Genomic DNA, 17,101 nt, shown 5'->3' on the forward strand with positions numbered 1-17,101 from the left:
TAATATCTCAAACACTGAAAGTCAACTAAAAAGGACAATATTAAATATACAGACTATAACCAAAACAATCAGGAAGTTAACAAGCATTTTATGTCATAGGTTAAACACTATGAATATATATCTCAAACTGTTAAGAAAATTACTACATATTAAAAATTTTTAAACATGACAGGATTTTGCTTTTTCATGGAAAATAATAAATGTGGTTTCTAATGTGTAGAGGAGTCAGGTAATGGAAATACACAAAGCATATTTGTATATTCTAATAATTGTGATTCAAACTGCTTTTCAAAAAATCCTGCAACAACCAAATAAATGAAGTATCACCACCTTAAGGAAAGAGTTACACAGGTAAACCCTCGCATATCAGGATGAGATTCCCCTTACTTTTTAAGCAATGAAAAAGAAGATCACAGAGCTTCATAGCTTGCAGCTACAGAAAGGCCTCCAAATGAAGGTCTAAGTGAATTTGCAACAGCGGAAGCTCACCTCCCCAAAAAATGCTCTCACTCCACCAGGAAAAGCTGAACATGCTGAGTAGGGGCTACATCTCTGCTCATGCTAAACCAGCTCTTGTTTCCAGATATTTTCTCCCTCCACTAGCTCCAACAATGTGGAATGGGGGGGACAAGTCAGCATGCTGAGCTGTTCAACTCTTCATCCTCTCATTTCTTCAAGCAATGAGACTAGCTGGGGTTGGGAACAATTTAAGAATTTGCCTTCCTCCCTAAATGCTTTGAATATAAAGCTACTCTGGCACCTGTAATGTGGCTGAGAGAGGGAGAATACAAAGGAGTGAAGTGAGGGGCATACGACGTGGCCCAAGGTGAAATCAGGAAGCTGAGCACACACATAAGGAACAGAAACAAAACTATTCAAAAGATCAGGGAGAATGGAAAGGAACAGATAAAGCAAAGAAAATATATAAGTGACTTCTTTATTTTAGGGTGGGAGTATACTGAAGTTTCTTTCAGCTACTGACCAAAATAACTATTACATCTAAATAACCAATAGCAAAAAAGAAACTCAAGAAATATCAACTCCTCACTACAATTCTTCACAGTGGGGATTCCTCCTCTTCCCCAAGGATAATAAATTGGAGCTCTGTTCCTTGTGGCAGGAAAGAGGCTGAGGACCCAAGAAAACAATGTGTGATATTACTGCTTTTAGCCTTAATTTTTGGTTGGTCTCCATTGTTCTGTAAGGAGACATCCCCAGTCATATCAGATTCTGAAAATCTGTTGCATCTTGCCACACAGTTGAAGAGCCGTTTTCAGTGCTATATCATATATGTGATGTTAGGTTATGGTCATGCCCTCAATAAAGAGTTTTAAGTTCCTCACATTTCTAGGTAAGTCGTCTTCCACATCTTGATCTGGAAGTCATTCCTGATGCAGGCAGCAATCAATGAGGAGCAATGAACTTCCATACTACAGCTTTCCAGCATCTGGAATAACATCCCAGGTGTCTTGAGTCTTGCCTCTGACTAAGGCTGCCTCAGTCGCCAGTCTTATGTTGAAACGTGTAGTTAACATAATGGATTGCTGCTTAACAACTTGGAAACCAGCTAGTTGTAGCCATATATCGCCACCTTACTATGTGATACAGAATAGAATATAGGGACCCTGACAACCTATACATGGTGGCAAAGTGAGTAGATCTATTCAATATACTCAGAAATTTCAGCCCAGCATCCTTAAAGGGTTCTACCTTAAAAGAACTAGTCTCAATACAGGCAAGCTCAGCTCCTAAGGGGAGTAAGCAAGGGATAGTTACTAGATTTTTCCTCCTCAACCCCCATGGAAATTTGGAGTGCATCACATGAATCCTCTAGCTCACATCCTTTGTTAACCAGATTACTTGCTCAGTCCTGCCTGTTTTCATATAAGTAGGAAGTAGTTTTGAACAGCAACACAGAAGCTGTGAATGAGGTAAGAGAATTAATATGACTGGCAAAGAAACATTATGTTGACCGTAGAGGACTCCCACATGTATATTTTGTTTTCCACTTTCTTAAATAATGTGCTATATGCTCTTGGAAAAAAAACAAATCTGATGAATCACTGCATCTTAATAAAAACATTAAGGCCTTGATCCTATGATTACAATGTGTGTGGACAAATCCTTGTGCACCTGCATAGACTCATAACCCCAGGGTTCATCATGGGTCTGCCTATGTGGAATAACCTGTAAAATCCTGTACCCTTCACATTTTTCTGCTGCATTTTCAGTCAGACTACACACTTGAATCCCCTATAAGTGCATATTCAATGCCAACAGAAAGTCTATTAAAATTAAACAATTGCTTAAAATTACTTCGAAGAGATTCCTGATGAATGCTAGGGTTGCACTGTATTATCTTCATCAGAGGTAGGATGAAGTTTACATAGGTCAACACTACGCAGCCATGAAAATGATTGACGAAAAGAGCATTACTTACCTAAGTCTGTAAGACGTTTAGGTGATCTGCTTGAAAACTTATCAGATGACCTGGACCTTCTTTGACGATCAGGTGATCTGCTATAGCATCTTCTTCTCCCAGGTGATCTTGATCTCCTTAGTCGAACTGGTGATTTGCTAGAGCTTCGTCTTCTTCCCACTGACCTAGACCGTTTTCGTCGAATAGGTGTTCGACTTCTGGTCCGTAACCTGAGCACTATTCGGTGATCCCTTGAGTTTGATCTCCTCCTTCGTCGATCAGCAGACCTTGATCTGTTCCTTTGAGATCTTTTGTGTCTCTCTCTTGATAAAGACCGTCTCCTTTTTGACACTGATCTTGACCGAGTCCTCCTCCTGTGTCTTGAACGTGACAGGGAGCGTGTCCGAGACCGATGATTAGATTTAGATTTTGAGAGTCTTTTACGTGTTACTGACCGAGACCGATTTCGTCTAGACCGCAATTCGCTATCATGTTTTTGTGATTTGCGCTCAGAGGATTTAGAGCGCTTACTTCTAGACCTCTGTGAAGACTCTTTTCCCTCTACTTTTTCAACTGATTTGGATCTAGATTTGTGACGTTCAGAAGACTTGGAGCGTTTTCTTCTAGACCTTTGTGAAGACACTTTGCCCTTTATTTTTTCAACAGATTTCGATCTAGACTTTTGAAGTCCAGGAGACTTGGAGCGGCTACTCCGAGACCTCTGTGAAGACACTTTGCCCTTTATTTTTTCAACGGATTTGGATCTAGACTTTTGAAGTTCAGGAGACTTGGAGCGGCTACTCCGAGACTTCCGTGAAGAAACTTTGCCCTCAATTTTTTCAACAGATTTGGATCCAGACTTTTGAAGTTCAGGAGACTTGGAGCGGCTACTCCGAGACCTCAGAGAAGAATCTTTGCCCTCAATTTTTTCAACAGATTTGGATCTAGAGTGTTGAAGTTCAGGAGACTTGGAGCGGCTACTCCGAGACCTCAGAGAAGAATCTTTGCCCTCAATTTTTTCAACAGATTTGGATCTAGAGTGCTGAAGTTCAGGAGACTTGGAGCCGCTACTCCGAGACCTCTGTGAAGGCTCCTGAATCTCTATTTCTTCAACAGATTTGGATCTGGACTTGTGACGTTCAGAAGACTTGGACCGGCTACTTCGAGACCTCTGTGAAGACTCCTGAACCTCCATTTCTTCAACAGATTTGGATCTGGACTCGTGACGTTCAGAAGACTTGGAGCGGCTACTTCGAGACCTCTGTGAAGACTCCTCAACCTCCATTTCTTCAACAGATTTGGATCTAGATTTGTGACGTTCAGAAGACTTGGAGCGGCTACTTCGAGACCTCTGTGAAGGCTCCTCAACCTCTATTTCTTCAACAGATTTGGATCTGGACTCGTGACGTTCAGAAGACTTGGAGCGGCTACTTCGAGACCTCTGTGAAGAATCTTTTCCCTCTATTTTTTCAACAGATTTCGATCTAGACGTGTGACGTTCAGAAGACTTGGAGTGGCTCCGAGACCTCTCTGAAGGCTCCTCAACCACTATTTCCTCAACAGATTTGGATCTGGACTTGTGTCTTTCAGAAGACTTGGAGCGGCTACTTCGAGACCTCTGTGAAGGCTCCTCAACCTCTATTTCTTCAACAGAATTGGATCTAGATTTGTGACGTTCAGAAGACTTGGAGCGGCTACTTCGAGATCTCTGTGAAGAATCTTTTCCCTCTATTTTTTCAACAGATTTCGATCTAGACGTGTGACGTTCAGAAGACTTGGAGCGGCTCCGAGACCTCTCTGAAGGCTCCTCAACCACTATTTCCTCAACAGATTTGGATCTGGACTTGTGTCTTTCAGAAGACTTGGAGCGGCTACTTCGAGACCTCTGTGAAGGCTCCTCCATGTCTATTTCCTCAACAGAATTGGATCTAGATTTGTGACGTTCAGAAGACTTGGAGCGGCTACTCCGAGATCTCTGTGAAGAATCTTTTCCCTCTATTTTTTCAACAGATTTGGATCTAGACGTGTGACGTTCAGAAGATCTGGAGCGGCTACTTCGAGACCTCTGTGAAGGCTCCTCAACCACTATTTCCTCAACAGATTTGGATCTGGACTTGTGTCTTTCAGAAGACTTGGAGCGGCTACTTCGAGACCTCTGTGAAGGCTCCTCCATCTCTATTTCCTCAACAAAATTGGATCTAGATTTGTGACGTTCAGAAGACTTGGAGCGGCTCCTGCGAGATCTCTGTGAAGAATCTTTGGCTTCTATTTTTTCAACAGATTTGGATCTGGACTTGTGACGTTCAGAAGACTTGGAGCGGCTCTTTCGAGATCTCTGTGAAGAATCTTTTCCCTCTATTTTTTCAACAGATTTGGATCTGGACTTGTGACGTTCAGAAGACTTGGAGCGGCTCTTTCGAGATCTCTGTGAAGAATCTTTTCCCTCTATTTTTTCAACAGATTTCGATCTAGACGTGTGACGTTCAGAAGATCTGGAGCGGCTACTTCGAGACCTCTGTGAAGGCTCCTCAACCACTATTTCCTCAACAGATTTGGATCTGGACTTGTGACGTTCAGAAGACTTGGAGCGGCTCTTTCGAGATCTCTGTGAAGAATCTTTTCCCTCTATTTTTTCAACAGATTTGGATCTAGATGTGTGACGTTCAGAAGATCTGGAGCGGCTACTTCGAGACCTCTGTGAAGGCTCCTCAACCTCTATTTCCTCAACAGATTTTGATCTAGACGTGTGACGTTCAGAAGACTTGGAGCGGCTACTTCGAGACCTCTCTGAAGGCTCCTCCACCTCTATTTCCTCAACAGATTTGGATCTGGACTTGTGACGTTCAGAAGACTTGGAGCGGCTACTTCGAGACCTCTCTGAAGGCTCCTCCACCTCTATTTCCTCAACAGATTTGGATCTGGACTTGTGACGTTCAGAAGACTTGGAGCGGCTACTTCGAGACCTCTGTGAAGGCTCCTCCACCTCCATTTCCTCAACAGATTTGGATCTGGCCTTGTGACGTTCAGAAGATCTGGAGCGGCTACTTCGAGACCTCTGTGAAGGCTCCTCCACCTCTATTTCCTCAACAGATTTGGATCTGGACTTGTGACGTTCAGAAGACTTGGAGCGGCTACTTCGAGACCTCTCTGAAGGCTCCTCCACCTCCATTTCCTCAACAGATTTGGATCTGGCCTTGTGACGTTCAGAAGATCTGGAGCGGCTACTCTGAGACCTCTGTGAAGGCTCCTCCACCTCTATTTCCTCAACAGATTTGGATCTGGATTTGTGACGTTCAGAAGACTTGGAGCGGCTACTTCGAGACCTCTGTGAAGGCTCCTCAACCTCTATTTCTTCAACAGATTTGGATCTAGATCTGGGACGTTCAGAAGACCTGGAGCGGCTACTTCGAGATCTCTGTGAAGAATCTTTTCCCTCTATTTTTTCAACAGATTTGGATCTAGACCTGTGACGCTCAGAAGATCTGGAGCGGCTACTTCGAGACCTCTGTGAAGAATCTTTGCCCTCTATTTTTTCAACAGATTTGGATCTAGACCTGTAACATTCAGAAGATCTGGAGCGGCTACTTCGAGACCTCTGTGAAGAATCTTTGCCCTCTATTTTTTCAACAGATTTGGATCTAGACCTGTAACGTTCAGAAGATCTGGAGCGGCTACTTCGAGACCTCTGTGAAGAATCTTTGCCCTCTATTTTTTCAACAGATTTGGATCTAGATCTGTAACGTTCAGAAGATCTGGAGCGGCTACTTCGAGACCTCTGTGAAGAATCTTTGCCCTCTATTTTTTCAACAGATTTGGATCTAGACTTTTGAAGTTCAGGAGACTTGGAGCAGCTGCTTTGAGACCTCTCTGCAGGCTCCTGAGCCTCTATTTCTTGAACAAATTTGGATTCGGACGTGACACATTCAGAAAACTTGGAGAGGCTACTTCGAAAGCTTTGTGAAAGCTTCTGCACCTCTATTCCTGCAACAGATTTGGATCTGCAGTGGAGATGTTCAAAAGACTTGGAACGGCTACTTCGAGACATCCCTGAAGGCTTCGGCACCTCCACTTGTTCAACAGATTTGGATCTGGACTTGTGTCGTTCAGAAGACTTGGACCGGCTACTTCGAGACCTCTGTGAAAATTCTTTGCCCTCTATTTCTTCAACTGATTTGGATCTAGACATGTGATGTTCCAAGGACTTGGAGCGGCTACTTCGAAAGCTCTTTGAAGGCTCCTGAACCACTATTTCTTCAACAGATTTAGATCTATACGTGTGACATTCAGAAGACTTGGAGCAGCTACTTTGAGACCTCTGTGAAGGCTCCTGAGCCTCTATTTCTTCAACAGATTTGGATTTGTTACGTTCAGAAGATTTGGAGCGGCTACTTTGAGACCTCGGTGAAGATTCTTTTCCCTCTATTTCTTCGACAGATTTGGATCCAGATGTGTGATGTTCAAAGGACTTCGAGCGGCTACTTCGAGACCTCTGTGAAGGCTCCTGAGCCTCTATTTCTTCAACAGGTTTGGATCTGGATTTGTTACGTTCAGAAGACTTGGAGCGGCTACTTCGAGACCTCGGTGAAGATTCTTTTCCCTCTATTTCTTCGACAGATTTGGATCCAGATGTGTGACGTTCAAAAGACTTTGAGCGGCTACTTCGAGACCTCTGTGAAGGCTCCTGAGCCTCCATTTCTTCAACAGATTTGGATCTGGATTTGTTACGTTCAGAAGACTTAGAGCGGCTACTTCGAGACCTCAATGAAGATTCTTTTCCCTCTATTTCTTCGACAGATTTGGATCCAGATGTGTGACGTTCAAAAGACTTTGAGCGGCTACTTCGAGACCTCTGTGAAGGCTCCTGAGCCTCCATTTCTTCAACAGATTTGGATCTGGATTTGTTACGTTCAGAAGACTTAGAGCGGCTACTTCGAGACCTCAATGAAGATTCTTTTCCCTCTATTTCCTCGACAGATTTGGATCCAGATGTGTGACGTTCAAAAGACTTTGAGCGGCTACTTCGAGACCTCTGTGAAGGCTCCTGTGCCTCTATTTCTTCAACAGATTTGGAACTGGACTTGTGACGCTCAGGAGACTTGGAGCAGCTACTTCGAGACCTCTGCGAAGGTTCCTGTACCTCTATTCTTTCAACAGATTTAGATCTCAATTTGTGACGTTCAAAGGACTTTGAGCGTTTACTTCTAGATCTCCATGAAGATTCCTTACTCTCTCCTTTTTCAACAGATTTGGATCTAGATCTAGACTTTAGATCATCAAAGGATTTCGAGCATCTGCGTCTGGACCTCCATGAAGACTCTTTGCTTCCCAGTTTTTCAATAGATTTGGATCTAGATTTGAGACGATCAGAGGACTTGGAACGTCTACGTTTAGACCTCCGTGAAGACTCTTTACTACCTATTTTTTCAACAGATTTGGATCTAGACCTGTGATGATCAGTGGATTTGGAGCGTCTACGTTTAGACCTCCGTGAAGAGTCTCTGCCGCCTCTTTTTTCAACAGATCTCGATCTAGATTTGAGACGATCCGAGGACTTGGAGCGTCTACGTTTAGACCTCCATGAAGAGTCCCTGCCCCCTCTTTTTTCAACAGATATCGATCTTGACTTGAGACGATCAGATGATTTGGAGCGTCTGCGTCTGGACCTCCACGAAGACCCTTTGCCACTTCTTTTTTCAACAGATCTGGATCTGGATTTTGATTTGAGACGATCAGAAGACTTAGAGCGTCTGCGTCTAGACCTCCAGGAAGATGCTTTGCCACCCCTTTTTTCAAAGGATCTGGATCTGGATTTTGATTTGAGACGATCAGAGGACTTGGAACGTCTGCGTCTGGACCTCCAGGAAGATTCTTTGCCACCTCTTTTTTCAAAAGATCTGGATCTGGACTTGAAACGATCAGAGGACTTGGAGCGTCTGCGTCTGGATCTCCAGGAAGATTCTTTGCCACCCTTTTTTTCAAAAGATCTGGATCTGGATCTGGACTTGAGACGATCAGAGGACTTGGAGCGTCTGCGTCTAGACCTCCGTGAAGAGTCTTTGCGCTCTCTTTTTTCAACAGATCTGGATCTAGATTTGAGACGATCAGAGGACTTGGAGCGTCTGCGTCTGGACCTCCATGAAGAGCTTTTGTGCCCTTTTTTTCCAACAGACCTGGATCTGGATCTAGACTTGAGACGATCCAAGGACTTGGAGCGTCTGCGTCTAGACCGCCGTGAAGAGTCTTTGCGCTCTCTTTTTTCAACAGATCGGGATCTAGACTTGAAACGATCAGATGACTTAGAGCGTCTGCGTCTAGACTTCCGTGAAGAATCTTTGCCCTCTCTTTTTTCAACAGATCTGGATTTAGACTTGAGATGATCAGAGGACCTGGAGCGCCTACGTCTGGACCTCCAGGAAGAGTCTTTACCTTCCCTTTTATCAATGGATCTGGATCTTGACTTGAGACCATCAGAGGACCTGGAGCGCCTGCGTCTGGACCTCCAGGAAGAGTCTTTGCCCCTTCCTTTTTCAACAGATCTGGATCTAGACTTGTCGTAAGATGTGGAACGTTTCTTTCTGGAATCTGAGTAGTTTCTGCTCCTAGACCTTGCTCTTTTACATTTCAAATGTTTAGAGACAGAACGTGACCTGGACTTCTTTTTCCGCTTCCTGGATCGTGAAAGAGATTTAGATTTACTCCTTTTTAATTTCTTTGCATCTTGTTTATTTTTATCACTACTCTTGTTACTTTTTTCATATGCTTTCTTTTTTTTAAAAAGATCTTCATCACTTTCCTTCACTACAGTCACAGATCCTGGAGCCACTCTGGAATCTTTTGCCTCTGCCACAGCCGCCGCCAATTCTGGAGGCGCTCCCGAAACTTCCACCGCTACCACAGCCGCCACCAATTCTGGAGGAGCTCCCAAATCTTTTGCCGCTGCTGCCACTGCCCCAAAGGCTGGAGTTGCTTCCAAATCATTCACCTCTGCTCTCACTCCCACAGATTCTTGAGTTGTTTCTGAATCTTTAACATACAACGTACACAGAGAATCTGGAGCTGCCTCCAAATTTTTCATCTCTGCCGTAGCCTCCACGGATTCTCGAGTTGCTTCTAAATCATTCACATCTAAAGTATGCAGAGAAACACTCACTGCTTCTGAATCTTCTATCTCTGTCTCCACCACCAGAGAATCTGGAGCAGCTTGCAAATCCTTCCCCTCTGCCGCTATCACCACAGATTCCAAAGCTGCTTCTGAATCTTTCGCCTCTGCAGCCACCGCCCTAAATGCTGGAGTTGCTTCCAAATCATTCACATCTGCTGTCACTGACACAGATTCCTGAGTTGTTTCTGAATCTTTAACATATGCTGTATACCAAGAACCTGGAGGTGCTTCCATATTTTTCACCTCTGCCATGGCCACCACAGATTCTGGAGCTTCTTCCAAATCTTTCATCTCTGCAGCCAACCCCACAGATTTTGGAACTGCTTCTGCATCATTCATATCTACAGCATGCAGAGACTCACTAGCTCCTTCTGAATCTTCTACATCTGCCACCAACACCAGAGAAACGGGAACAGCTTGCAAATCTTTCACCTCTGTCACTGTCACCATAGATTCTGGTGCTGCTTCCAAATCTGTCACCTCTGCTGCCACTACCACAAATTCCGGACTTGTTTCTGAGTATTTTACCTCTGCCACCGATTCTGGAACTGTTTCAGAATCCTTCATCTCTGCAGCCACTACCACAAATTGCGGAGTTCTTTCAGAATCTTTCACATCTACAGTACACAGGAAATCTGGAGCTGCTTCCAAATCTGTCATCTCTTCAGCCGCTATCACAGATTCTGTAGTTGTTCCAGAATCTTTCACATCTACAATACACAGAAAATCTGGAGCTGCTTCCAAATCTGTCACTTCTGCTGCCAAAGATTCTGGAGATGCTTTCAAATCTTTCACCTCTGCCACCACCACCACAGCATCTGGAGCAGACTCCAAATCCTTCATCTCTGCCACAGATTCCAGAACTGCTTCTAAATCTTTCACTTCTGCAGTAGCCACCACAGATTCTGGACTTGTTTCTGAATATTTCAATTCTGCCATTGTCACAACAGATTCTGGAGCAGTTTCTGAATCTTTCACCTCTGAAGACACCAGCAGAGATTCTGTACTTGTTTCAGAATCTTTCACATCTACAGTATGCAGAACATCTGGCACTGCTTCCAAATCTTTGATCTCTTCAGCCACCACCACAGATTCTGGAGCTGTTTCAGAATCTTTCACATCTACAGGACACAGAATATCTAGCACTGCTTCCAAATCTGTCACCTCTGCTGCCAAAGATTCTGGAGCTGCTCTCAAATCCTTCACCTCTGCCACCACCACAGATTTCAGAGCTGCTTCCAAATCTTTCATTTCTGCAGTCACCACCACAGATTCTGGAGTTGTTTCTGAGTATTTAAATTTTGCTGCTGTCACAACAGATTCTGGAGCTCCTTCCAAATCTTTCACCTCTTCAGCCACTACCACAGATTCTGGAGTTGTTTCAAAATCTTTCACATCTATGGTATGCAGAGAAACTGGAACTACTTCTGAATCTTTCACCTCTGCCAGCATCACCACATATTCTGGAGCTGCTTCCAAATCTTTCACCACTGCTGCCGATTCTGGAGCTGCTTGTAAATCCTTCACCTCTGCTACTATCGCCACAGATTCTGGAGCTGCTTCCAAATCTTTCACATCTACAGTATGCAGAGAATCTGAAACTATTTCCAAATCTTCCACCTCTGCCAGCACCACCACAGATTCAGGAACTGCGTCCAAATCTTTCATCTCTGCAGCTGCCACCAATTCCGGAGTTGCTTCCAAATTATTCATGTGTACTGCATGAAGAGAATCTGGAACTGCTTTCAAATTTTTCACCTCCACTGTGGCCACAGACTCTGGAGTAGCTTGCAAGTCATTTGCCTCTGTAATAGTCTCAGATTCTAGAGCTGCTTCAGAATCTTTCACCTCCACTTTTAACTCAGGAATCTGAGGAGTTTCTGGAAATTTCAGATCCACAGTATGCTGAGAGTCTGAAACCGGTTCCAAATCTAGCACTGCATTAGGATTTTCTACAGTTGTTCCCAAATGTTTTCTCTCTGCTATGCCCACAGATTTCAAAACTGCTTCTGAATATTTCACCTGTGCAGTGCCCAAAGTTCCTTCCATATCCTTCAGATCCGTTGAAGCCTCAGCTTCTACATCTGCTTCCAAATCTTTCATTTCCTCAGAGTGCAGAAATTCGAGACATGCTTTTGAATTTATCTTTTCCACTGTCAAGAATTCTGGAGTATCTTCCAAAATTTTCACCTCCACTGTTTTCTCAGATTTTAGAGTTGTTGCTGAGAATTTCAGATCCATCACAGCCTCAGATTCTTTCACCTCTACCATTGGCATAGATTCTGTAATTTTTTCCAACTCCTCCACCTCTGCAGTGTACAGAGAATCCAGAGTTTCTTCCAAATCTTTCGTCTCTGTCAACACCTGAGTTTCTGGAGTTGCTTCTGAATATTTTACTTCCACTGTTTTCTCAGATTCCGGAGATGCTTCCAAAACTTTCACATCCACTGGTTGCCAATGTTCTGGAATTTCTTCCAAATCTTTTACCTTCATCCTGATCACAGATTCTGAAGCAGCTTCCAAATCTTTCACGTCTACCATGACCTTAGATTCTAGGGTTTCTTTCAAATCCTTCACCTTTGCTGCTGCCTCCAATTCTTGAGCTAATTCAGCAACTTTCACCTTCGATGAGTAGAGAGATTCTGGGACTGCTTCTGAATCCTTTACCTTTGCTTTATACAAAGATTCTGGAGCAGCTTTAGAATGCTTTACATCCATGATTGCTTCAGATTTTAGGGTTGTTTCCAAATCTTTTGCCACCACCATCTCACGCTCTAGAGTTTCCTTCAAATCTTTCACGACTGCCACAGTCTCAGATTCTGGAGTTGATTGCACATTTTTTACCACTATATGTAGCAATTCTCTACTAGCTTCAGAATCTTTCACCAGAGCGATGGGCTCAGATTTTTTAGTTGTTTTTGAATCTTTCATTTGCAGAATCACCTCAGGTTCTGGAGTTTTTCCAGAATCTTTACACTTGACAGACTTGAAAGATTCTGGACTAGCTTCTGAATGTTTCAACTCTGCAGTGGCCTCAGATTCTAGAATTTTTTTAGAATATTTTATGCCTGTTATTGCCTCAGATTCCGGTGTGGCTTCCGGATCTTTCACCTCTACTACTGCCCTAGATTCCAGAGTTGATTCAGAATCTTCCACCTCCATTATAGTGGCATCAGACTTTGTAGCTGTTTCAAAACCTTTCATCACCTCCACCTCAGTACATGGAGATATTTTCAAGTCACTCACTTCTGTCATGACTTGGGATCGTGGAATGGTTTCCAAATCTTTCACTTCCATCACCACCTGAGATTCTGTAGTTGTTTCTGAATCCTTTGACTCTGCCACTGCCTCAGATTCTGGGGTGGTTTCCAAATCTTTCACTTCTGCCAGCAATTCGGATTGTCCAATTATTTCCAAGTTTTTCACTTCTGATGTTATCTCAGATTCTGGAGTTATTACCAAATCTCCCTCCATGCACAGAAATTTGGGAATTGCTTCCAAATCTTTAAACTGAGCTGTGACCTCAGACTCAGCTTGTACAGGTTTATTTAAATCCTTCACCTCTACCATGACTACCGACTCAAAGGCTGCTTCCAAAGCCTTCAACTTCACCACAGACATAGATTCTAGAACTCCTTCTGATTCTGTCACATCTTCTATTTGCAGAGATAATGGAGGTGTTTCTGCACCTTTCTCCTCCGCCACAGGCCCTAGGGTTGCTTCCAAACTTTTTGTCACCACAACAGATTCTAGGGTTCCTTCTAATTCTTTCACATCTTCCATTTGCAGAGACTGAAGCATTGCTTCCGAATCTTTCGCCTCTGCCACAGGTTCTGGAGGTGCCTCTAAATCTTTTGCCATGGCCACAGATTCCAGGGCTCCTTCTGAATCTTTCACATTCTCCATTTGCAGAGACAGAACTGCTTCCAGACCTTTAGCCTCTACAATGGCCACAGGTTCTAGGGTTGGTTCTGAATCTATTGCCCGGGCCACAGATTCTAAGGCTTCCTCATCATCTTTCACATTCTCCACTTCCAGAGACAGCAGAGTTGCTTCTGAACCTCTTCCCTCCCCCACAGCCACAGCTTTCAGGGTTGGTTTTGAACCTTTTGCCATGGCCAAAGATTTTACACCTCCTTCTGAACCTTTCACATCTTCCATCTGCAGAGACAGTGGTGCTGGTTCTGAACCTCTCACCTCCGAAACAGATTTTAGGATTGCTTCCAAGTCTTTTGCCTCTGTCACTGGTCCCTGGGTTGCTTCTGAGCCTTCTTCCATGACAATAGATTCTAGGGCTCCTTCTGAATCTTTCACATCTTCCATTTGCAGAGATAGTGAAGTTGGTTCCATACCTTTCTTCTCTGCCAAGACAACAACATGTTCTAGGGCTGCTTCTGAACCTTTTGTCACTGCCACAGATTCTACTAGGGCTCCTTCCAAATCTTTCACTTCTTCCATTTGCATAGAAAGTGGAGTTGCTTCTACACCTTTCACCACAGCCACATGTTCTAGAGCCACTTCCAGACCTGTTCTCATGACTACAGGTTCTAAGGATGCTTCCAAATCTTCCATATCCTGTATGTGCAGAGATTCTGGAATTCCTTCCAATTTTTTCTCCTCTGCCACCTCTGCAGGTTCTAGGATTGTTTCTAGACCTTCTGCCACCCCTACGGGGTCTAGGATTGTTTCTGGACCTTTTGTCATGGCTACAGATTCTAGGAATCCTTTTGAATCTTTCATATCTTCCATTTGCGGAGACAGTGATGCTGCATCTGAATCTTTTGCCTCTCCCACAGGAGCAAGTTTGAGGGTTCCTTCCAAATCTATTGCCATAGCCACAGATTCTAGGGCTCCTTCTGCACCTTTCACCTCCTCCATGTGCAGAGATTCTGGAGTTACTTCCAAACCTTTCATCTCCACCACAAGTTTTAGAGCTGCTTCCAAATCTTTCGCATTCCCAACAGGTTCTAGGGTTGTTTGTGAACCTTTCCCCAGGGCAACAGATTCTAGGGTTCTTTCCAAATCTTTTGCCTCCTGCATGGCCACAGGTTCTAGAGCAGCTTCTGAACCTTTCACCTTCACCACAGACACAGATTTTGGAGTTGCTTCCAAATCATTCACCTCTGCCTCGGCCACAGATTTTGAAGTCGCTACCAAATCATCTGGCACAGTCACAAATTCTAGACCTCCTTCCAAACTTTTTGCCTCAGCCACACCCACAGTTTCTAGAGTTGTTTCCAAACCTTTCATATTTGTCAAGACAACAGATCCTGCGGTTTCTTCCAAAGCTTTCATCTCCATTACAACTTCAGATGTTGGAGTTACTACCAAATCATTTGTCATAGCCACAGATTCTCCAGTTGCTTTCAGCTCCGCTATGGCTACAGATTCTAGAGGGGCATCCAAACCCTCTGAAGTCATAGTCAGAGATTTTAGAATTGCTTCTGAACATTTAATCTTTGCCATGGTCTCAGATTCTAAGGTTGTTTTTAATTCTTTCACCTCCACCATGCCCATCGATTCCAGAGTAGCTTCTGAATCTTTTAGTTCTTCAGTTATCTCAGAGGCTGGAGCAGCTTCCAAATCCTTTTCAATTTCAGATTTACCAGCAACTCCAGTTCTGTTGGTAGACACAGTACCATTTTCAGTGTCTTTAACTGGTAAAGGTTCATCCTTTGCATTCATATTAAAAGCTATATGATATATACTTTCATGAGTCTTATTCACCAATAATTTTACATTAGCTTGCTCTTGAATTTTCATTGTACTAGTATTTTCTTCCTGGGTATCCAATTTGCTGGTTTCTGAATTGAATGTACTGTGTGTATCAGTCAAGGCCAAGTTAGTTTTGTCTCTCCCAAGTTTTTCCACAGATGATTCAGAATCTGATAGCAAAAGAGGTGTGAGTCTTTTAATTGAATGTCCCATGTACTCTGCACTCAATTTTGTGCCCAATTCTTCTGGCTGCATTTGACCACCAAGATCGGAATCTGCATGTCCTCCATGCCGTGTGATCAACTTTGAGCCCAATTTTTCTGTCTTTGAGTGAGAAGCAGGTTGTAAATCTGCATGCTCTCCATACTGTGCACTTAATTTTGATTCCTTTAGCTGCTTTTTATGTTTTTTTTCTTTCTTCCTTTTCTTCTTCTTTTTCTTCTTCTTCTTCTTGCTTTTGTGTTTTTTGTTCTTTTTTGACTTTTTTCTTGGAATTTCATCTTCTACTTCATCAGTGGGGCCTCTTTTTGTACAGGGAGAACTATTTTTCACTGAATCTTCCTCTACACCTGAAAAAAAAAAAGAAATTTATTTAAAACTAATTTTATAAAAAGACATTCAAATATAAATATTTTAAACCAGTATTTGGGCACAGGTGCACATAAAGTTATACACAACCTGAAGTCAACATTTTTTTCCTGATATACATCACAAGTTACATTTTCCCTCAGTAGGAGCTTCAAATGTTTGGGTAAAAAACAAAAATTTAGTTTTCAAAAACATTAAACCAATCTTCAAACTGCCTCTTGCCAATTTTTTGCTAGGATTTCTACACTTAAAACAACAAATAAGACTGTTAAGATGATGTGACAGCAACTGACCTTTGATCAGTAGCTAAAACACTTATAATGAATGGAAGACAGCAAAGACTATTCCTGAAAAAAATAGCACACCTTACAAAATTACACAACTGGAAAGAAAATGTGCCATTTGCATGATTCAATAAAAAGACGTCAACAAAACTTTTACTTTAGTTGTTAAAATACACGTCTTTAAGATTTTTTTAAGTGACAGGTCAACATTTTCCTAAAATTGAATGTGTATGTTTAAAAAGCCTTAACAAACATTTAAGAACATTTCTCAAGGTTATTTATTAATTCCAATTGAAACACTGTTTCTTAAAAAAATAAAATAAAAATTTTGCAACCACACATTGCAGCATTTGCTTGTACATGAAGACGAGCAAAAAAATGATCAGAAGCTAAAAATAAAACTGAATTCAAATTCACTAGCTTTCATTACCAAGTCTGAGAGAACTTGAGAAATACACAAAGAGCTTAAATAGTGAGGTATACAAACATCTTAAAGCCCACTTAAGTACGCCTCAATCCTGCAAAGATTTACACATGTGCTTAACTATGCACTGAGTAGTGCCACTGAAACCAATGGCATGTGAGGTAAGCATGTAAATACTTGCAGAATTGGGCGCTAAAGTGTTATTAGTAAGCACATCATTTTAAATACAGTATATAATTCTAGTCTGCCAGGTTGCTTTAAAAAAATGATTGCACTGAAAAAAATTTTTTTACGTTGCAGCAACTCAGCAACCCTAAGCTATATCACAGGACTATGATTTACTTCTATCCTCAAAACAATACTTAAAAGGAGAAAGTGATCTTGGAATAAAAGAGTTGATATAAAAAGTAAACATTCAGATACTATGATGATGGGCATACTATAAAACGCATATGTCCCTGATCAAGAAAACATGCACGTAACTTTACACACGAGTGTTTGTATCACTA

The 17,101-nt window shown here is 42.6% G+C and overlaps 1 protein-coding gene across 7 annotated transcripts in view; it reads right to left on the reverse strand.

The window, feature by feature from the left end:
- The window catches only part of SON (SON DNA and RNA binding protein), a 61,743-nt gene that overhangs the window by 41,542 nt on the left and 3,100 nt on the right, over positions 1 to 17,101 (reverse strand). For 6 of the 7 annotated variants that reach the window (XM_073361704.1, XM_073361714.1, XM_073361694.1 and 3 more), the window contains exon 3: positions 2,441 to 15,865. In XM_073361704.1, coding sequence (XP_073217805.1) covers positions 2,441 to 15,865 — 13,425 coding nt within the window. Of the gene's footprint in view, positions 1 to 1,343; positions 1,448 to 2,440; positions 15,866 to 17,101 lie in introns of those variants that run through there. The other variant, XM_073361748.1, reaches the window with a different exon arrangement.

The sequence above is a fragment of the Lepidochelys kempii genome, chromosome 1, assembly GCF_965140265.1.
Source record: "Lepidochelys kempii isolate rLepKem1 chromosome 1, rLepKem1.hap2, whole genome shotgun sequence".
Classification (NCBI taxonomy): domain Eukaryota; kingdom Metazoa; phylum Chordata; order Testudines; family Cheloniidae; genus Lepidochelys; species Lepidochelys kempii.